The 23,305-nt window shown below is 36.5% G+C and overlaps 1 protein-coding gene across 1 annotated transcript; it reads right to left on the bottom strand.

Moving 5' to 3' along the window:
* Positions 1 to 580: 580 nt before the first annotated feature.
* DYNC1LI1 (dynein, cytoplasmic 1, light intermediate chain 1) lies at positions 581 to 22,453 on the bottom strand (the record flags this gene model as incomplete). The annotated part of the gene is made up of 12 exons (XM_010085025.1): positions 22,448 to 22,453; positions 18,984 to 19,047; positions 12,429 to 12,545; positions 10,350 to 10,580; positions 6,904 to 7,073; positions 5,667 to 5,760; positions 3,909 to 4,044; positions 3,422 to 3,533; positions 2,091 to 2,150; positions 1,921 to 1,965; positions 911 to 1,031; positions 581 to 739 (listed from the first exon to the last, which is right to left on the bottom strand). Coding segments are annotated over exons 1-12 (1,315 nt in total), but the record flags the coding sequence as incomplete, so codon positions are not given.
* Positions 22,454 to 23,305: the final 852 nt, after the last annotated feature.

The following is a 23,305-nucleotide window of genomic DNA, read 5'->3' on the forward strand; positions in this document are numbered from 1 at the left end:
AGTCTTGCATCTAGATTTAGAGCAGTCAGTATTACACATTTTTAGATTAATACTAATTATTAACCACATCATATAAAAAAAAGCTATCAACAGAAAATACGTGAGTAGTTTTATAGACTGTCACCAAACTCAGTCAACCAAAACCTTCATCGTATCAGAGCTAGATCATTAGCAAAAGAAAATGTAAAGTTAGTTGAATACTGACAGTATTGTAAAAAAAACCCCAAAAAAACAAAAAAAAAAAAACAAAAAACCCCAACTTAACTCTCAATATATCTGAATAACATTAAAAATGGCTCATGGCATAAGCCATTTATTGACATGGTGGGGAATAAGAGAAAAAATTAAGTAATGTGGACACAATTCATGCTTAAACAGCTACATGAAGAGGTTTTCTTTGATCCTCTCTGAGAACCATAAAAAGGTAATACTCAACTGCTGTGAAAACAAAACCAAAACCCATATCCAATAAAACATTCACTGAAATACGGTAGCGTTAATACTTCTAATAAGCTATACTAATAGGAATCCTTCCCCACTCATAATTTAGATTGAGTTCATCTTTTACCATTAACCATACCTGACTTTTTTGCTGATGGTGGTAAGTTGCTGCCAGCACCTCCAGTGCCACCTCCTCCTGGACTGCCACCAATACCACCAGGGCCACCAGGGGAACCAGTTTTCTTGCTCAGGAGACTATTGAAGAAGTTAGCCAGGACTCCTTCACTAGTAGCTCCAGCTACAAGGGAAGGGAGGGGAAAAAACACAACACAAAACCAAATCAAACAGATTTTTAAAGTAAATACTGATTTTTGTGTGTTAGTCAATCTAAATTAGCATATTGAAGACAGCAGGCAAAGCAGCTATTTTACTTCCCCAGCTGTCTTTGTGCCCCCATAAGAAAAGGTACCTTTCATGTTGGGATCAATTTTTTTTGAACCAGTAGGGATAGGTGTAACACTGGCAACATTTGATGTTACAGATCTGTTTGGTGTCCTAGGAGATCCTCCAGGAACTCTTGGAGAGGCATCCTATGCGCAAAAAAAAAAAAAAAATTCCAAAGCTGAACTAGTCTATCTTCTACAGAATTAAATCATGTAGTGTAAGAGTACATGAAATGAAGCATTTTTTTCTCACAGTTCCTAATCTTTTCTTTAATAATGCAGTATCCCATGCAACTGAAATGACACAGGATTAGATTTTGATGATTGTGCACAAGTTGGTTTTTTTGTTTTTTTTTTTACACTTGTATAACTTTTTTACAAATACTGACTTTAGTGCAACTAAACTGCTTTTCATTTTATGTCAACAAGAAACTCGAAAATCCATCTCTTACTCAGTAGTGCCTCTGAGCGTAATGAAAACTGCCCCAATTATATAATAGAAAATCTACACCAAATTTATTGAAAATACATCACGTACCACCAATACTGTGGAAGGGACTAAACACAGTTCAGGAGAAAAAGCATTATTCATTACTTCAAGGATAACAAGTCATGTTTCTGCAAAATTGAAGTTCATCTAAAAAGGTAAAACTGTAAAAACACATGCTCCCCATTAAACTTGTGTTACCTTTTAATTATTTTATTTATATTTTAAGTGTAGATAGTATCATAGTTTTCATTTGACCTTAATTTTACGCCAGAGTCTTAATATTCCTAGAGAGATAGTGCATAGATGCATTCTAACATATGAAAAGTAAAGCCACAACTTTTAGCCCTTGCTGTCAATACAGGTTGTCACGACCAGCTGTGAAGAAGTGTCATAACTGTAGAGCAGTATATGACGTAGATTTTAAACACTATATAGTTTAAAAAAAAATCAAAGAATATTTGACAGTGTAATTAAAACAAGCAACCCTCTAAATATATGAAACTGAATAATTTTCATGTGATGATATTTAAAAATTTTATTACTTACCACTGGCCTTCCTGCAGCAGTAGGTGGCTGTTTCGCCAGCTGTGACTGCAAAAAACAAACAAACCCATGTAGTGTTAGATATTACAGTAACTAGGAATACAAACCCAAATTTGTATTAAGAACGTTGTTAAATGAAACATTGGCTGCTTGTTTTGTAGACAGAAAATTACCTGCTGCTTCATCAGAAATACTTGGTCATCTTCTGCTACAATTTCTTTTTCATGAACAAACTGCAATACAAAAACATTATCTTAACTAAAATAAATGTATTTCCTTTATTCTTCCCCATGAACATGACCAAAGCATTCAAAAATGAAATTAAAGTGTAAAGTACTGTGTTGACTGCAGACTACATTTTCTATATTTAAGACCACTGCCTCATGATTCCATTTAATCTAAATTAATTAGAAGTGAAATAGATCTCAGGATCTGTAAGAAATGTTCACAGACATACATGCTCTGCAGGATGCTCACATGTCTATTAACTTACTGAGGCCCAACCTTGGTATTATTTTATAAATAGCTATGGCAAAAGTGACTCTGCACCTGCATTGCATCAGACTTGTATATGAACTGGACAGAGACATCTTTAGATCCCAGGTCTACACATCAAATTGCAAGAATTCTCCCTCCAAATAAGTTTTGGAAAAGTTTTTGTGGTGAGCAAGCATGGCAAATATCAGTATCAAACTTTATAATCCAGCCCTGAAGTTTATAAGCATGCAAACCAATTTGTCAGTTACATTTTCCTTGGACACTTATGATTTAACAATACTACTATGTATATCTTGATTTTTTTCCCCTAAAGATTGCACAAAGGACATAGTATTAGTTTTCTCAGCTAAAAAATAATTCACACTTGGAAATATGATCAGTCGCAAATCCTTAGCTTGGTTAGAAAACGCCATATAAATATTTGCCTTCACTAACTTCTGTACACTTGGGGCCCGCTGCTGCTGGCATTTTGTTCCAACAGTCCCACATGTGTTTTCAGGTAGTTCTGTCAAAGCCTTTTGTTAAATGGTATGAGAAGGAAAATATACTGAATATACCTAGAATGTTTTCACATGTTTATTTTTGATTTTACAATCTCAGGCTTTCTTATTTTAAATACTCCAATAAAAACAGCCTTCTGAAGTTATGAGCAACTCGAAGCAAAATGGAGTGTTCTTAAAAAATACTAACACAACCTGACCAACAGTTAAATGCAACTTAGACTTTTCAATACCAAATATCTATCAAAAGCAAAACAAGTATATCTGTAGTCTTGAACAGTGTAACAGTGACAGGAAAAAAGAAGTGTAAGATGGAGAAGAGCTATACAGAACAAACTTTTTTTAATAACTAAAGAGCAAAATAAAAAGACATAATAAGAAAAAAACCACGTTTTATCATAATCATGATAAACTGGAAGCAAAGTCTCAAAGAAAGAGAAACAGTCAAAAAACTGACAGGTAAATAAATAGATAAGAAGTTGAATGCCAAACCATTCTTAATTTACCTTTCTGACTGGTGGTTTTGTTATGATATCTTCAAAACTATCTTCTGCTTTTAGTGTTTGAAAGTTCTCGTGCAATATTCCTATCTTCTTGTCATTATCCCAACCTGCAGGACTAGATAAAGGATTATTTGTCTTGAAATCCTGTTGTTACATCAGGTTATTCTTGTATGCAATCTTGAACTACACAGAACTGAAAGCCAGGAAAGTTGTCATAGCTCCCATTCTGCCGTGCAAGATAGTTATTGACTAGTACAACTAGTTAGAGATTGGTTCACCATAACAAAGAGCAAAATCTCTGGGTTTAACATTTCTCTTTGGGGCAGCAAGTATTTGTAATCTCAACCCACTGGCACTTACCAAAGTCCAACTCATGAGAGCGTTCAATGGAACTTTAAAAAGCATGAACATAAAAGGCTCTAAATGCTGTTTACAGTCCTACACAAATACAGTTTGAAGTCACATACACATAATAATGCAGATAACTTACATAAATACTGCATCTTTTTCCACAACAACAGCTGGAACATTGAAAGGAAAACCATACAACTTCTGGACTATATATTTATACACTAAATCAATGTTTTTGTTCTCCTTTACCGAAGTGTAAATAAGTGCTGCCCCATCTGAATAAACTTGTTAAAGAAAACTCAGATTAGTGGTTAGTAAGAGACTAAGTGACCCTTTTTTGTTAGTATAAAGGTTACCTACTTTGTAGAATTCAGAGGGGGAATACAAAATTAAATAGGCCAAACAACTTCCAACACTTAATTTTTGAAATAAACAGTTTAGCAATTTAAATCTTTCTTTCTGTATTTGTTTTAGGCCAACTCAGCTATTGCTTTTAGAGTCAAGTACAGGCTCTTCTCACTTTCAAAGCTCACAATACCAATGGCTTCACTGTGATGCCTTCAAAACTGTCTTCAGCTTTTAGTGAACAAAAATTTTCATGCCATATCCTTATATCTTGTCATTATCCCATCCTGCAACACAGACACTACAGCATTAAGAGTAGTAGCTTCAAAAATGCCAAAGACCTTTCACTTCCCCATTTGTTTTTTTTTTTTAAATGATGGGAGCAAGGTCTTACATTATACAGTGATCTGCTTTTAAACAAAATGAAGGCAAACAAGTTGTGCTGTATATCAGTTCCTAAAAGACCAAGAGAGTCCTTAGTATTCCACCATGGTTCAGTATCAAATCAACAAAGCTTATGCACAGGATTAATAAAAGCAGACAGGGAAGTTTTGAGTAATTTTTACTTTGAGATTATAAAAATACCAACCCCCCTAATTTATTTGTACATGCATGCAATTCCAATTCTAGGAGAAAGTTATATAATGGGATCCAATTCCCATTCAGGGACGCTTAGACTAGAACTCCAAGTTGTACTGGCATATACAATCACAGAGACTAATTTATTTTATATTCTTTCTTTTATATTCTTCCTACCCCATAATTCCATTTTAAAAAATAAGGTCTTGGAAGCCTTTTGAAGGAAGTACCATCTTGGTATTCAACTGAGGTCTCATGTTCTTGAACTAAATTTTCCCTCTGTTAAGTGCTGTTTCCCCAACATTATTTAAACTTCCTTTTAACACAGCATAAATGACGACGACACAACATAGGCATATTACTGGCATCTGAAATCTAGATCTCAGCATGTCTAGATGACTAAACAACACTAAACACTTTTTATACACTTCTTTTAAAAAAATGAAGTTTAAAAATAATCATAGTACAGTGGCAGCTTATGTGCATTGTCTATGTACCAATACAAGAGAAGCCACTGGATCTTTCCTACAGCAATTCACACTTCCTTCCCTCCTCACCTCATGCTGTGGAATTACTAAACACTGAAAAGACTACATATTTGGGTCAAAAAGAATAACATGACTTATGCGCATCTGAAGCAAGATCACACTTAAATTAATTATCTTCTTGTTATTATTTTAGGGAGCCCGTCAGCTGATATGTGCTGATTTGCGAACTGACTCATAAATATGGAAATGAAGGCAAGTAAAGAAATTTATGGTAAGGGGCCATGCTAGACTCTTGCAGCTCTGCTAAAAAAAAATCCAGAAAAGTTTAACTCAGCATTGTCTGTTGGGGTAGCTGAAGCAGGCTGCCAGATATAGTAAAGGCATTGCATACTACTTTGGTACAGGTGCAACTATTCTTTTAAGCTAGGCATAATTAATGGAAAGATTTAACTGAGTTATTATCATCTTTTTGTGTTAAAGGATACATTGTAAGCAAAACCGTCTGATGTGTGACTGAATGAAGTCGAAGTGTTCATCTCTGTAGTCATGCTCTTTTTCCAGAACACTGATGGCATCACACTGTCAAAATAAACACACAATTAATATACCACTTTCAGTTATCTTCTGAAATAGCAGTGTTGCTACACATCCAGTTCACTACTGGACAAGGGGGATGGAGTGGGGTGGGTGGTGCAGAGAAAAACAAAAGCCTGGTAAGATAGTTTAGAAGCATAATTGAAACATTTTTTTTAAATAATCTATAACTTGATGTACATGTACTGTGGTCAGCAATAACTTGGGAGTTAAACTGATTGCCATTTTTTATTCACTCCCCCCTCCCCACCTCCAATGCAATAACTCAAAGTCTCTGTTGAAGACGGACCGACTTAATGACACCACCATTTTCAGTGTATTTTTACACATTGTGGTATTACAGGACATAGCGGTTTTTATCCAGTCACTAACTAGCCCTTTGCAAAAAGAGGGACAAGAGCAAGAAATGTGGAAGGAGAAAAAAAAGGGGGGTCTGGGAGGGAGAGAGGAATAAGAGAGCCAGCAGGTAAGAAAAAGGGTGCTTTTCAAATGAGAAGATTGTTCCAGTGAAGGAACAATATGCATCAAAAGGTTTATTCTTTCACTGTGGGCCAGCGGAGGCTGCAGAGGCAGTATTCTTAATGCCAATGATAACTGAAGAGCCAGGGGGGGAAAAAAAACCTCACAAGTCACAAGAGAAGCACACAATTTTTTTTTTTAGACTAAGAATATGGTTACATATCTAACACAAACCAAAACATCACAGAAACACCCTAAGAACTGAGGAAGGCTAATAGAGCAGCACTTCACTAACTAGAACCTTCACATATATTTATCTTCCGAGAAAGATCAGAAATATTAAAAACCCATCAAAACACTATTTGTGGAATAAGGAGAACTGTGGAGATGAAGGGGAATTCTAGTTGTTTACTGACTAGCTCACTTCTGTGAGCAAAACCAGGTTCCTATATTCCTTGAAAACTGGAGAACTGAAGGAAAAACTAATCACAAAATAACATGCAATGGGGGCTTCCAGAAGATAACCAACCTTCAACGTTAAACACTTTTAAAGAATTCTTATGCAAGGTATTCAGAATGACTTAAGAACCATGTGCTTCCCACCCCAAATCCACATTTGACAGAGTTGCTTTAATAAAATATGCAAAAAACCTAAAATGTGAGACAAACCTTTGTACAAACTACTACTACTGGAATGCCTAAGTTACATGTTAGTGTATCTGCACCCAGGGGTAAAATCACACTGTCATCTTTGTCTTCCTGTAATGAAGTATTTCTTCTCTGTGGAGAAGCTGGAAAATCCTCGCCTGGTTCTATATATTCCTGGAAGTCTCTTACCACTGAAAGTAAAAAAAGTTATATTAAAAGATCAGCTACTTTATTATTTCAACAATGATTTCCACTGCCATTGTTCTCTAGCACTTTTGGTTGTATAATACTTCTGCTTCTTTATGTTGAAAAAAATTGAGCATGCACCAAGTGCTGACTATTTGCTCTATGCAGCACAAGAGGGAACTAGTAAGTTTGAGATCTTTAGCAGCAGCCAGAACATGATCTGATTAAATTGTCCATAAGGACAGCATTAACACACTTTTACTGTATCACTGTGCAACCACTAGGCAGTTGCTATTAACTATTATTGCTTGATACGTCTCCTAAAGGACACAAGTTTCCTTGAATTCCTCTTGGCAAAATTAATGGAACAGTTTGTTAGAATAAGCAGAATTAAGCCTTACATATACTGCTTAGCTGCTATCGTATACCAAGTTTTACCTAAAAACCCTTTGTCCACACTTCTCTCTGTACAGTGAATCTACACTAGTAATAAGAAAAAGATTAGAACACACAAACATTAGTTATTAGCTAGCTTTATAATTAGTTAATAGCATATTAAATATTTGGTGTGCTTTTAAAATAGATCAGGTACTACTTTAAAATTTAGCAAGGAAGGTAAATCAGAATAACCAGAATTAGGAAAAAAGGTAAAATTACAAGTGTCACTCTCATCAGGTTACAATGCATACACCCAAGCCTCTAATTACATGGTCACTTACTATTGCTACAGTCAGGGATGCAATATTAGGCATAAAACGTCTGTACCTATTGCACACAGCAGAAACAGAATTCTACCAAAACCCACCACTGATTACTTTCCCATGAATAACACATCCTTATTCAGCCAAAAAAAAAAATCAGGCTGTAAGACAATTTAGCTGAATCATGCACACCAGCAGCTAACTACTCCAGTACATTCTCACTGCTTTGTCCTGATTTATGTTAATCTAGCCCTATGTTCACTAAACTGATTGAAACACTCAGTTTGTACCTAGAAAAGCATTAGTTGAATTAACAGAGCAAGACATTTCAACACCCTAGAAAAAAAAAGATGCATTAGGCTGAGATTATTCAAATTTTCCACAGATCTTGGAGTTCACAGTAACAAAAAGCACGTGCACAGATTATCATCTCTACCTGAACAGTCAACTCAGGCTCTTATTCAGGGAATGCTGCTACTTCCGAGAGCCTCCCAGACTGACAGTGTTTTAAATCCAGAGGTCTCACCAAGATATGCCAGCCACTCAAGGGAACCTTTCCTACATAGCATCCTGTCTGTTGTGGGATAACTGCATGCTAAAATAAAAATCACACTACTTCAGCGCTAGAAGTCCTCCAGTGGATTCCTAAAATTCCCATTGTATGATCACAACATACTAATATTTACACAAGTACAGAAAACAGCAAAAAAGAGGATTGATGTAAATCACAGCTCAAAGAGTGGGGAATGCCATCTCAGGTCTTTCTTGGAAACACAGTTAAAAGTGATCAGGTCACAAGACTTCACTATACGCAGCTGAATTCAGGACAAGCTATTCCAACCTTTCACACACAGCTGCTATGTATCCCCTAATGCTTTCCCATACCAGTTTTAGTCCTCGCAGGGTCTGTCTTTCAGTGGAGTTAAGTTGCTAGAACTGGAAGACAAATACAGCAGCACACCTCCAGAAAACTACACACACAAACTCTCAGTAGATTTCAGTCCTGTTAGCAAGTCAATTCATCTTGCAGGAGCCTCTCAGGAGTACTGAGCCTGACACAAGAATAAAGTATGCCATGTAGCCAAAAGTCAGGCAGGCAAGATTCTTCCCTCCTCCTCTTGGCAACATCAAGCTGCCACCCGCCTAGCAATGCATGAAGCCACATCACAGGAGGTTCAAAACAAAACCACCTTGCAGTCATATCTGACTTCTATTATATGCAGTCATATCTGTCTTCTATTATACACAACACACTGACCATCAATATCTATAAGAATTAGACCAGATGATAAAAGAAGAAGAGCAGACAAAACTTTTAATGAGTAGCTGCTTTATTCAACTCACTTCATCACTTAAATTTTCTAGATTTTGTAGAGTTCCACTATTCTGTTCACTCAGTCAGTAAAGAAGCAAAACTATCAGCCTACACATTTTTTGTAACAGAGATATTGTGCCCTTACTACTTTCATCCAGTAAAATCCTATCCTGAAACTGTTTGGGGGGAGTTTAATACACAACACCACCCCTAGGAAACCAAACACCACACCCAAAAGAGCTCAGCTCCTCCCTCCTAAACAAGTTCTTGTTGTGAAAGATACAATTCTCACAGATGATACTTCCCTTAGAAGAATCTCTCTTAAAAGAATAAAGAAGACAACCAACACCCCCTCCTCACCCCCTCATTCCAGAGTATCTACAACTGTCACCTTATGGGCTACTTTAGCACAGCATGGCTACAACCTGCATTTCTGAAAAAACTCTTCAGCACTCTGGCAGTCAGTTGCTTAAGAACGTACCAGTTCCACAGAGCAACTTCAGACTTATAAACAAAGTTTAATCATGCTATTTGATCTTAACATACAGCTTTCTCAAGTGTTCTTCCTTGTAGTAATGGGAAAGACTCATGTTTTAATACTCTACAGGAAATACAACAGCTGCCCAAAAGTAATACGGAACTACAATGTTAGAGTTCAGTCAGATAGTTTAAGGAATCCTGCAAAATCTTTGTGTTCTGCACGTTTAGAAGTAAAAAGACAGGACACTGACAGAGCTATATCATCTTCATGCCAAAACTATTATTATTAGTGTCAATAAGTAGAAAGGGCCCAGACATTACCATGCTGTCATGAATCCTCTCAACATCTACACTTTTGGTACGCAAAGAACAGGTTCCAGACTCTCTAGACTGACTAATTGCAGCAACAGTTAAGAAGCTGGTACAGTGATCTGCCTTTAAAATAAATGAATAAAATAAAAAATTGAAAGATAAGAAGGTTTTTTTTCACTTGGAGAATCTTACCTATAAAAATCTGTAAGAAGCAAGATTGTAAAATCAGCTGTGTTCATTCTAAAAGTTGGGGTTTTTTTCCCCCTAAATTAAGGTAATTATGTTAGAAGGAATTAGAGTATTGCTCATATAGCTACTTGAGACTTATCTGAAGCATGACTTGGTTTATAACTCCTAATTTTAAGTAACATTTCCAAAGAATGAAAAAGACTGCAATGGTGAGATTAAATGGTGCAGGAAGCATTCTGCATATTCAATTTAAATGGATCCCTACATATTTGCAGAATACTCACACTTTTGTTCCATTTCTTTCATTTCTTCAGGAGGAATTTTTAACTTGTCAATATGTTCTCTTACAACACTTGCCCATTTTTGTAAAGAATCCAGTGCAGTCCACGGCCTAGACATGTCTACTGCCAACATAATTAGAGTGTCCTTTAGAGAGCTTGCCTCCATTGCAAACTTAAGAAGACCTTTGTGATACAGGTCACCATCCAAAATCCATACATTACATCTTGTTTGGTCTACAAAAAAAGGAAAAGAATTTTGTGAGACTTAGTTGAAACAGTCCACTACGTAATGGCTATTAAATCTTCTTTAGACATGTAAAATACAAGGAAGAAAGCAAGATGATATGTTTTATCAGCCAACTGTACACAGCAAACTGCAGCTTGTGAAGACCCCCCTCCTCTTCCAAACCCTGACATTTAATGGCTGATAATTGAAGATCGTAAATACATTATCTGAAAGTGAGAATCCAGAGATAGCATACAACATTTCCAAAATCAATGTTCACCATTTTAGAGAGGGAAAGCCTTTTCTTCAAGATATAACTTAGAAGGGAGGAACTGGGTGAATTCAGCCATCCTTTCTCAGCCCTTGGTCTGCTCAGCTCTCAAGGACTCCCGCCTTCAAAACTAACAATGTGGTATCATACTCATAGAATGGTTTGGGTTGGAAAGGACCTTAAAGATCATCTAGTTCCAAACCCCCTGCCATGGGCAGGGACACCTCCCACTAGACCAGGTTGCTCAAAGCCTCATCCAGCCTGGCCTTGAACACCTCCAGGGATGGGGTACCCACAACTTCTCTGGTCAACCTGTTCCAGTGCCTCACCACCCTCACAGTATGTGCCTATATAACTCTTAAAGTACAGTATGCCTTGGCCCTTCAGAAAGCTGGAGCAGAACTGCAAGTTTTTAGTGATTTAGATGTACTTAACAGACAAGGTTATTCTTCAGATTTGCAAAAGGACAATCACCATACAAATAGACTATCCCACTGCTTTTTTGCCCCCCAAAACACCATACTACTATATTCAGAGACACATCTGCAGTAAATTAAGAGCTGTTGATTCAAAATTAGATAGCTTAATATAATTACATTTTGCATTCAGGCAAGTTTTTATTACTTGTTACATAAGTTCTAAGGAGGACATTTAGATCAAACTCCCAATCCTCTTAATGCTGGTAAAGTCATCTCTGAGACCAATAGCCCGACATAGATGTCAGGAAAGCAGGTGATTTCAGAAAAAAGGGGCCAAATTATTTTGTTTCTCCTTCTATCTATATTTGTTCTTATAGTATAGACAAGAGTTGCCATTTCTCCCCACAGCTCTCAGTATGTCCTTAGTCACAGCCCACTCCCTCTAAGTATTGCCTCTAGATAATTCATCGCACCTCTACAGTGCCTGGTCATACTCCTTCCCTTGTTTCCCCATATACGAGTATCAGTTATCCATCCTCCAACTGCAGGTATTTGGGGTCTGGATCTTAAACATCTTTTTTACCTTCTAACCATAAGCCAACTCAAGCTGGTTGAAACACTGTTCTACTTTATTTCTTTTTCCTCCAAATTTTTGATTTGGTGGTTTTTTTTTTTTGTTTTTTTTTTGTGTGTGTTTGTTTTTAAGACCTCCTTTAACATTGTGCACAATTTTCCTACCCATCAATACATGATACATAGTCTTGCAGATTCTGATACCACCAAGACAAAGGTTTCTCTGAATGTTCAAAAAGATAAATACTTGCTACAATAATTGAGATGTGAGGCAAGACCCTAGGCACCTTTATCCTCTAGGCCTAAGCAATGCACATCTGTTCAGAATGTTGCAGCTAAGACTGCTTCCCTGGTCTTTTCTTTTTGGCTTTTTCTTTTGACTGGTTCCTCTCCTCCTCTGCCACTTAAGTGGTCATTCATGGTATCTACTAAAGGAATTACACTGAGAAACTTCCTCGTGATACAAATAACTCATGGCCTAAGCTGGACTGCTGCAAATTATAAAGAAAGAAAAACATTTCACTGTGATTCCAAGTATCACACTGTTGAACCATTTCTCTCAAATGGCTTTAAGATTAGAAATACAAACTTACCATCTCGATCTTCATCATGCACATTTAAATACAAATACTCCATTCCTCTTCCTTTCTTGTATTCCTCTATTCCTTGAATTTTTCCTATTAAGCTAGTTTTACCTGCTCCATCTTCACCTGGAGAGACAGAAGTTAGATACCACTCAATTTTTAATCTCAGTTACATATTAAACACCATAGAAAGAATGAAACCATATACTAACAGGGTGACTAAGCTCATTAAAGTTTTGAAATATAGCAGGCTTTGCCCAACTCATCCATCTGTTCAAAGTGCATGCCTCAGCTTCAAATCTTATTGCTAATTATTGATAAATACAATCATGCCACTAACTATCCTATCCGAAGTAGGCTCTTATGTGTCTTTAAAAAGACACCTTAAGGAGTAGTTAAACACCTCAAACTATTTCAGTCTTTGTTAACACTTTGGTTACAGTTGAAAGTCTTTCTAAAGTAGAGTTCAAGTCACAGTAAGCTCATCTTACAATCAGAAGAATATGATTTAGAACTCTGATATCACACAACACATGACACCAGGCTGAGTAAGGCAAATCTGTTTCCTTGGCTTTTATGGGTTGGTTTATTTGAATCTTTTCTCTGTTACAGGTCTAAAGAAACCTTAAAAAGAGGTGAGAAACAGGAAGTCCACTGCCTTAGAATACATGTGTATTTGGGTACACACACACAGTGACAAGCCTGCAGTCCAGATCCATTCACTCCTGCTCTTTTCCCTCCAAAGGGAGCTTCAGAACCAGTGAATTTTACAGCATAAGCACAGTGTGAACACCTCAACTATTGTCAGAGGCTCTTCTTGAAAAACTTCTATTTCTTAACATGTGTCCCAGAGCTGGAAAACTTCACATGCTGTTTTTCCAGTTCAAAAGAGTAACCAAGATGAATTTGGACACAAAGTGGGGTTTTGCCACCCTAATTTGGTGGTATGATGGGTAAGTAACAGACAGTTTTTGGACCTCACTCACAGGTTGTAAAATTAAGATTAAAACCAGGTTCCTAAGAAGTACCTTATCAGTTTTATACTAAACAGAACTTTTTTTCTAAGTCTGTCATATACAGGGAGAGTATAAACAGTTGCTTTTAACTACATAACAAAGGGAAGAATTCTAGGACAGAAATTTTCCCTGCTAAACGTAATGAAGTTTTCCCTTTAAAGGGAACTGACCATGATCTTATAAACAATATTATGGTTACATTAAAATTTTTATAGAAATAACCACAGAGAAGAGCAGAAAAATCATACTTTGATAGACTGATTTTGCATTTACTCAACATATCATTCCCAAGATTACCGCATTAAGTCTTCAATTTAGAGTTCAGCATTATTTTCAGATTTCACTAACAGTCTAGAAGCTACCAGAAAGCATAAGACTGTTTACTCTAAGTAGCCCAGAGGATTTTACACAATTGAATGAAAAGGCATTACAAAAACCAAACCAAAACAAAAAAAAAAACCCAAAACAAAAACAAAAAAACAAAAAAAAAAGAGAGAGAGAAAAATAAGACCAGAACTGAAGTTTAAGATCTGGTAAAGTATAGAGAAGCTAAGTGAAAAATGAAGTTCTATCAGTTTAACTTTTTCAACACTTAAGAGTTTGTTTGCTAGTTCTTTAATTATATCAAGACACACTTCAGAAAACAATTATAGCTAGTTTTAAGTAAACACTGGAAAGCACAGCTATTTTCTATTCATACAGCAAGTTTTTCCTCTTCTTGTGAGAATATTCTTTCAAATAGAAATTCTGCCCAAGAAGTAAAGAGTTCAGGCTTCGTCACTAGAGATGAATTACAATTCCTTCTCTGCCCTCACCCAAGTACTTAGTCAAGCTTCTTAAATTTGTTATCTACAAATAACTGGTGAGACATAAGAGCTGCTGCACTGACATCTTATGCTGCTAAAGTTGCTGTTATTTTTGCCAGCAGTTTCTGTATGATTCATTCTGTTATTTTACCTTTTTGAACAGGTAGCTTCAATTAATTTGTGCCAGCAGGAGGCTCAAAAGGTAAGACAAAATAAAATTTGTTATTCTTTTTAAAGAGGAGTTGCATTTAACAGCTTTCTTAGTTTCTCAGAACAGCTGACTTCTAGCTAAGTTCTCTTGCACACTAGTTTATTGCACGTAGGTGGCAATAAAGATTACAACTTGTTTGCACTGGGGAAGTTTAGCCTATTCTGCAAAGCACATCTGCCAGTTTGTAACAAAAGTGGCTGCAACTAAGAAACCTCTGTGGTTATACAAAGTTCTAAACATGACAAAAGATACACTTAAGCAGCCTAAACTAAAACAGACTTACGCAAATGCTAACATTATGTAATTTTATTATTTGAAAGTGCTCATGCTAAACAACACAGGCAAACTTGAAATATATATCCCACAAGCCCCTTACTTATATGATGGCTATGTGTTGTGTAATTTCCTCCCCACCCCCATATTTCCAAATGCCTGAAGGAAACGGAAATTCAATATTGTTAATTTAATATGTCAAAATAAGAGCTGGAATTTTATTTCCCCTCCTCAAGTTTTCCACTAATTATATTCAGATCCTACACAGCTAGACATTTTATCAGTATGGCATAAGACAAGTTCATCCGATGTAAAATTAGTACCTCTGGACACATGAATGCACAGTAGTCATTTCAGCCTTCCATCACAGAATTACTTAAATTTGTTTGTTCTGTTAAGAAGATTCTCAACTCCCTTCTCCTTCACAAATATCCACCCATTTCAAAACACCAAGATCAGGTAGGTGGATCACTGACATACATAAGCGTATCATACAAGTTACTGCATGCAGAGATCCGTGGCTCATCATTCACTAGGAAGCCAGAATGATGCATCAGTGAAGTTTGAAAGGATTGTTACTACTTTCATTAATTAACCAGGTAAATTAAGAGAATAGTACAGTTTGTAGATAATATAAGAGAAACCAAAAGATCACTGGAGAAAAGGATTAGAAGCAATACTGAGAAGTGGTCCAAAACAAGTTAGCAATACGTGAACTGAGCAGTCTACAAAGAGGACAACTCACTTGCAAGGGTGCAAGATAGCTGCCTAGCCGTATGTGCCCTATTCCACAAGAGATCCAGACTTCTCAACAGATTTAAGACAAATTAGAGTCAATATTATGGGAAAAGCTGTCAGAAACTAAACCCAGGACCACTGTATATGACATAAAGACTTCTTTCTTTTGCCCATACAATTCATCATTAAAAGTCTGTAAGAAATTACTGCCTTGGCCAAGAGAACATGCTAAGACTTGAGGTTCCATCTACCTCTATTTTCTATTTTTAGTATGTTACATGTAACTTTTAAAATTGTGACAGCTGCAAATGTATTTGTATCCTCATTATTAATTTATTTTTTCCAACCTAGTCTTCAAAATAAAATACCTGAAAAGTCAACACACTTTGACTATATCAAGTTATGCTGGGAAAGAGCTGCAGCGTAATTTTGCTTTGGAGTTACTCTTCAGCAAGAGCATAAAATAAAAATCAATCCTAGAACAGTGCTTATAGAAAACTCCTGAAGTTATTACAAATCTCATTAGCAAACTAATTCTAAGTGCATGCAGTGCTAGCTTTTAAGACTTCTCAAAACTCAAATATCTTATTATAATGTCTTTAGTACGTCTAGAAGCTGCCAGAGGAGGAGGGAAATATTTGTGATTAATTTAAAGTCTATTAGCTATTTTATGTTTGATGGATGATGTACAGCATAGTAATGCATTTAGCGCAAGTACTACCAGGGACTTACTGAGAAATTAAGTTTTAAAAAAAGCCTATGTACTTCTGTACAAGAATACATACATACACACATATATGGCATCTGAAATTACAAACCCCAAGACATTTAAGCATATTTATCTTTTTTGTTGTCTCTGGATGTCTCTAAAGTATATTAAAGTAAGCAATGCTGCTGAGTTTCAAACAAAAGGAAAATTTCATACTCCTCAGACTTAAACATCATTGTATATTAATATATGAAATAAATTCATTTTTAACATGCTACTGAAACAATATATAAAACAGAGACTCATGCACCTCCAGAAAGAGTTATCATCCTCCTCTTTTGTCCAAAATTTTTGAGATGTAAAATCCTTTAGCTTCCTCTTTATTTCTAATTGCGTGATAATCAAATTAACTGACTTCTGTACACAAGCTCACAGAGCAAAACATCTGACACATAATTCTTGATATAGAATTGCAAGATAGAATAAAAATCAAGTAGATTGTTACAAATTTAAGATTTTACATCCTTCTTTTGTAAGTAACATAAAAGGTCCTCCATTTACAGAGCAAATCCTAAAGAACTAAAATTTTCCATTACATCAAACTGCACTTACACATTAATACTACAGTGAGGAAAGAACAGCGATGCTGCCAGCAAGCAGTGCTATACACCAGAGCTGAGCACAAGCAAAAAAGGGACAACATATTTAGTTTTGCAGGAAAGTCAGGCTAGGAAGCAGTTGAAACAAAGCCAAACCAATGAGCTTGCACACAGTATTTCACCATTTTGTTAACAAAATAGAAAGTCTTATACTCAACTAAACAAAATCCGTTTCATTTTTATCCCCATACTGGTACACTTCACTCCTCTGGTGAGCTCTTCAAGTTTGGGGTTGTGCTTGTCAAAGCTTCTCTGTCCAAGGTGCTACCCTGGCTACAAAACAGAGTTTGACAACATCCTCCTTGTTGCTGCCCTCAAAGTTACAAAAGCCAAAATACAAAACCCTTCCCAGCCTTCTCCCTTGTCACTACTCCAGGCAAAAAGTATGTTTACTGAGCAGCACACCAAGTGTTCTGCTACAATACAGAGTTTAGCATAATGATAATCCCTAGATGAGAAGTGTGGGCAACAAGGTGAATGAATCACCTTCTGTCAATGCAGGCAAGCCAGCACTTATCTATGGACTGCTACTTACAGCTGTTCAACCAGAAACTATCACATTAGAGAGAACTGGGGCTATTACAGGTCTTCTCTAAACTTTCAATTAAATATTTTAAAATTAATAATATTTACTACTTATGCTATTTCCACATTTCCTTCAGTTTAGAAAATGAAAATCAAAGTAGATTTTCACTTGTCTTAGAACAAGATATTTTCTTACTTCTCACAGAAGTCTTTACAATGGAAGAGTAATCAATGTGTTATCTGCAGTATAGACATGAGTTTTGACTTTGTGTTTAAATTGCTTCTCCACTGTAAAGTGTCAAGTGTGTTTAAAATATGGCAAGGCAAAGAAGCAAGAGGTCAATGTTTCTTTTGTGTCATCAGTATTGTTCGTCTGCCCCCCTACCATCCAGGGCTCTGATTTTTTTCAACAGCTCTTTGAAAAGAGCTGGATACACTTTAATTGTGCGTTATCTATAATGCTACTGGTTCCTTGATGGAGTTCTTTTGTTTGCTTTTTAAAACCATCAATTAAAATTCAGCATAATGAGAGTTATACAACTGATCTCTAAAAAATATGTTCAAGCGAGGCCAAGCAAAACTGGGCATAATGGTCCTAATTAATGCCTTCTGCCCCCCCAAAAGGCATATATCTGTGAACTAGCTTTATATTTTTTACAAAACAAAAGACAGCTTCTGAGTAAAACAATTCACAACATCTAATATTTCTAACATAAAATACTGAATATTTTTATTAGTAGAAAAAAAACCCACCTCACTCAAATATGATAGAACTAAGTCATCAAACCCAAACCTGAGTTATCAAACAAGGCAAAGATGACTTCCCAGAATCACAGAGCGATCTCTATTCCACACCACGTTGAATGTCTGAATCCTAATAGAGCGGAGACATGACAGTCGTCTTCTTAGTAGAACCAAGCACATGTGTACTACAGCTATTTTCAAGATAAAACACTTCTCACAAGCTGATAACTGCCTTTTCCACAGCCACATATTAGTAAAAGAGACTCATTTACACATGATAGTAATTGAAGAATGCGTTTTGCAGAACAAGACCAAAATAATCAGTGAAGCCAAATTTAGTTTGCTTTCAGAGAACTGAAGAACAAAATTAATTATGCTAATGAGATCCTTCTCTAGAATCCCTCAAAACAACATGGAAGTTCACATTAAGTAGGTCATATCAAGTCTTCAAGTAATTTGCCACTGAATTATACCTTACTTGTTGCACAAAAAACTCCTCCTCTAAGTTTGCTTTACTCCACCAGATAAGTCTTTCCCCTCACTTATGATTCATTTGCTATCTTTGTGGTACTGAAAAATTAAATAACTTTTCTGAGGAGCACCTTAATTGCATTTCTGCATTACAACATGATAGAAAGCAGATGGCAGACAACTGTTCCAGCATGCCTTTTTTAAAGTCCTGCACCACAAGAATACACGGCCTAACTGCGGAAACGGGGACAGCAGTAACAGTGTTACTTATGCTTGGAGAAACCCACGGTCAGAGAAAGCCAAATAGCGCAGAGAATTCTATAGTGAATGTGAAAAGCATACATCTCAAATGCAAGCCTTCTACTTCAAAACAGCAGTAAGTAATCTAGTGTATTTTATCCAGGTTCACTACCAAAGTAGAATAATTCCACTGTTACTATCATAGGGACATCTTTATTGGTACTCCTGCCACTAACCTGCAACACAGAAGCACAATTCCTTTCACTGTTCCTCACCTTTGGAGCTATTTCAGAGACAGATCCAGTAATCAGCAGCACCTCTATCAAAGCAGAGACAAATTAAACAAACACAATTCAAGAATTTCAGAACTTCCCACGCTGTTCCCATCAAAGTTTTACTACACAGCATCCATGTAATTCTGGCTTTTGGGAAAGTTATTATAGCGGGAAGGACACTACAAAGAAGTACTACTTCTAAAAAAATGTAGCTGCAAAACAAGCAATTAGAATTTTATCTAGAAGTATAACTGCTGTTTGAAACAAAACTTGTCTACATTTGGAAGGCTTTCATCATCTGTAGAAGGTGAAGAAGTTGCAAGAAGAGGAGGAAAAGAAGCTATCTGGCTTAACTTCTGCAGTACTAAAGAATTAATAAGCATTTAAGATGAACAATCAGGACAGTATCAACAAGCAGTATTTCATCACCTGTAGTGACGAAGTGATCAAGGCAAAAAACTTTCAGTTATTTGAACAGGAAAAAATAAAACTGAAAAGTAATTTTTATAGTGTTAAGTACAAATTTAAGTAAGCAGACTTTATACTGATTTCATATACTTTCATGACAATTTGCTGTATCAGATCTTTATTTTGAAGTTCACAACATTCCATGGGTCCACTAAAAGAAATTAGCAAGCTAAAACAGCTCTTCAAGATGTACCATTTTCTACAATAACAGCCATTCCCAATACATGTACACACAGAAAAGTGTACCTGTAAATGAGCTGTAGACTGTGGAAACTTCTTCTCAAGCATCCTGACAGCCACTGGACAGGAGCAGAACTCAAAGATTCAAACAAACGGCCTGGCCCTGAAAAGTGAGATGTCTGGGGTAAAGAGTAAATGTGGACACAAGGCAGCTGAACACTCACTGCCCACTAAACTCAAAGCCTTTATCACCAAGTTGTGTGAAATGCATAGAGAAAACCAAAATGCTAGTGATTCAGTGGAAGCGTTAAGTGTGCAATACAGATGCTTAGAGTCAGGTGTACATGTATCACTGGATGGTTTGACATCATTAGATTTGCAGGCAAAGAATCTACTGTGCTTCAGAGACAGAGGAATGTATGAAATAAAAAGTCAGATAGAAAGCAGCAGTTCAGTTCACTTGCAAGCTGGGAGCCTGTTTTGTGCGTTGTGGAATGGCTTTGAACTTTACTGCCTGAATGCATGCTGCAATATTGGATAAATGGTTAGTTTGGGTCTCTGAATCCAAGCCTTCACTTATTTTATAACACTATGGATTCCATCCATAACCGGCAATGGTGACTTTTTAGTTGCTCCCTCTATTCCACCTGCTGGGTTCAGATATAATTATAGCAGGAAGGGAATGAAGAAGAGAGCTCCCAGTTATAAGCATCAGTTTTCACATCACACTGAACAAAAAGCATCGATCTCCTCTGATCAGTTACCTTTTTATTATACGAGTGAGCAGAAGAGACAGTTCAGGAGAGAAAAAAAAACCAGCAACAACAAAAACACTATCCTTTGGCCATCTGCAAAAAGTAGCTACAAATGTCACTGAGAGCACCCAATTTCCTTAAGAAAGCAGGGACATCTTACATTTTCTGCTGGTATAGTTTGCTAAATGAGGTAGCTATGGTCACTGTGACAGAACTGCCTAGGAATCAGAGCATACTTGCCTTACAGAAACGTTTACGAAAACTTGCATTTTTATTATTTGTTCATATAGGAATAATGCTTTTATACTATGTGAGGTGCCAACCAAAGTTTAAAGTCTTCACAGAAAAACAGTTATTAAAAAAATATCTGTAAGTGAAAAAATTTTGAAGAACTAAAACTACAAGTTAATCTAATTTTTTGGATGATTTTGAGCAGAGAATTACCAGTATTAAAGGTTAACCTTCACTTCACAAAACTACATGCCATATCTAGGGATTAACATTTGGCATTCCAGTTTCCTGTAGTTATTTCTGTGATGTCTTTAACTGCTTAGCAGGTTCTTAAAAATGAGATGTTAACATAGCTAAAAATAAATACTGAAATAGCAGAATTAGCATGCCAGACATAGCCAGCTTTCCAGAACAACGAGGCATACAAGTATATACAGTGTTTAAAAAATATAAATGCTGCAGGTAAATTAGAAAACTTGTCCTAGCAAACAAAAGAATACTAAGTGGTGGGTTTTTCTGGTGTGTTTTTTTGGTGGTGGTTGGTTTTTAGTGGGTGTTTGTTTGTTTTTCTCCTCCTTTTGGGGCAATAGGGGTGGGGATTTTTTTAAATACAGTTTGTATTGAAAATAAGCATTCATTTGTCACTATATATCATGTTTCAGCTAGGAAATATATACTGCTGAATATTGATATACTGTTTATACTGCAAATATTCGCCTACCACAAAATGAGTGAAAACCATCAAGACCCTGGTCAGCTTTACAACTCCTGCTTAAAAGTATTCCAAGAGTGATGAAACTAAAATGGTGATGGCAAGAAGTGATCTGTATTAACAACAAAAGCTAGTACAAAATTATTTAAGGGAACAAAGCTTAAGAACAGAGGAAGTGTGAGATAACAGAGAAACTGCAAACACACAGCTTGCGAACCTGAAGAGAAAGAACTTCACATACTGAATTTGTCCACTACAGAAAACTTAAGCCCTCTCCTTTTCCTGTGCCAGTGTGCTTCAAGAGCAGCATCATGACTTGCAAGTGAAGAGCAAAGTGTAATACATGGATTAGGTATTCTCACTAAGAACATGGCCACAGTCCTCATTGGCCAGTCCCCAGATCTGATGCTCTTTTTCCTAAATATATGCCAAACTTTTTTTTTCCCTTGGACCATGGCCTTGTAGAAAACACAACCCCTAAGAAAGAACTAGAATTCCTTCTATAAATCTGCACATCTTTAAAAAAAAAGTCAAAAAGTGTCATATAATATTATATTAAGTCATAAGTTATAATAAGTCGATATATTAAGTCATTCTATAAACTCTACATAAACAGGTAGAAAGAAAATTTCTATTCAACAGATTAAACATCACAAACTAAATGAGCACTTGGAAACATTCTAAGGTGCCCTCTCTAGTTTTGAAGGAAGCAGAGTCTCCAGTTATTGAGTACTAAGGATTAGCAGTACTAACTACTAGTTAGTAGTTTCTCTAACTGACTACAAAGAGAGAGGAAAATCCTTGGCAAGGATCACAGTTTGAAGAGGAATCTTACAACTTCAAAAAGGACAGTCAACCAATTTAGTTTCAAAGTATCAAAAAGCTGTCAATCATTATGAAATCTTTCCTTTAATATCAATAGAACTTCCAATCTCAATATCCTGCTTAATTACCTAACATAAAAAGCAACAAACTAAAGGGTAGTAAGTCCTGTAACAGGTTCACTAGACCATACCGTCATCGTTGCACAATTTTTTCCTTCATAGTCAGTTTTAAGCCACCACTCAACTTATCAAAACAGGAAGGGTCACAGTGATTGCTTTACAATTACAGAAAAAAAACCTAACTTGAAAAACCTCAAGCGAGTACAAACCACAAGACTACATAGAATCATAGGGTGCACAGTGTTCACATGAATATCTTTACTGTTTTTTAATCATGTTTCCAAACACTAACACACAGTTCTTTCTGGGGACAGGGAGGTTGGCAAAGGAGGGATGCAGCAGCTAGTCAACAAATCCATCCACTTAGATTCATTAAATTATCTAACGGTAATAGTATTTAATAATCTTTCAGTCAAAAAATCTGCCACCTACTAATAATAACCACAACAACACACACACACATTTGACAGCATCCATTTCTCCCCCTCTCCCACGAAGTTTTTAATTTTGCTTGACACATCATTTTTCTTCTTTCCCTCAACACTGAATAATAGCTTGGTATCTCATTATAGTCTATCAACGTCCCGCTCTGTAAATTCTGATCCTTGCCAAACACAAGGCTGGACTAATGCACTGGGTGATAACAGAACACAATGAAAGCCAGCAGCCGTAAACGATGCCGTTGCTGCTGCACAACTTGCTGATGATGTTGCTGCTGACAAGCTCGGTGTATGTGGGCAGGACACAACCAACACGCCCACGTAACCTACCCCGCCCTCCGGCCAACAGGGAGAAGCCGTCATTGATACCGTACGGGCCACGGAAGCAGTTTTTGTGTATGACACACCGTAAGGGCCAACAAGCAGCACTGGTTGCATCAACGAGACAGAAAAGGTTGAAAGACCCATAAGCACCCCGAAGTAAACGCT

This window comes from Pterocles gutturalis, unplaced genomic scaffold (assembly GCF_000699245.1).
Source record: "Pterocles gutturalis isolate BGI_N339 unplaced genomic scaffold, ASM69924v1 scaffold27895, whole genome shotgun sequence".
Classification (NCBI taxonomy): Eukaryota; Metazoa; Chordata; class Aves; order Pterocliformes; family Pteroclidae; genus Pterocles; species Pterocles gutturalis.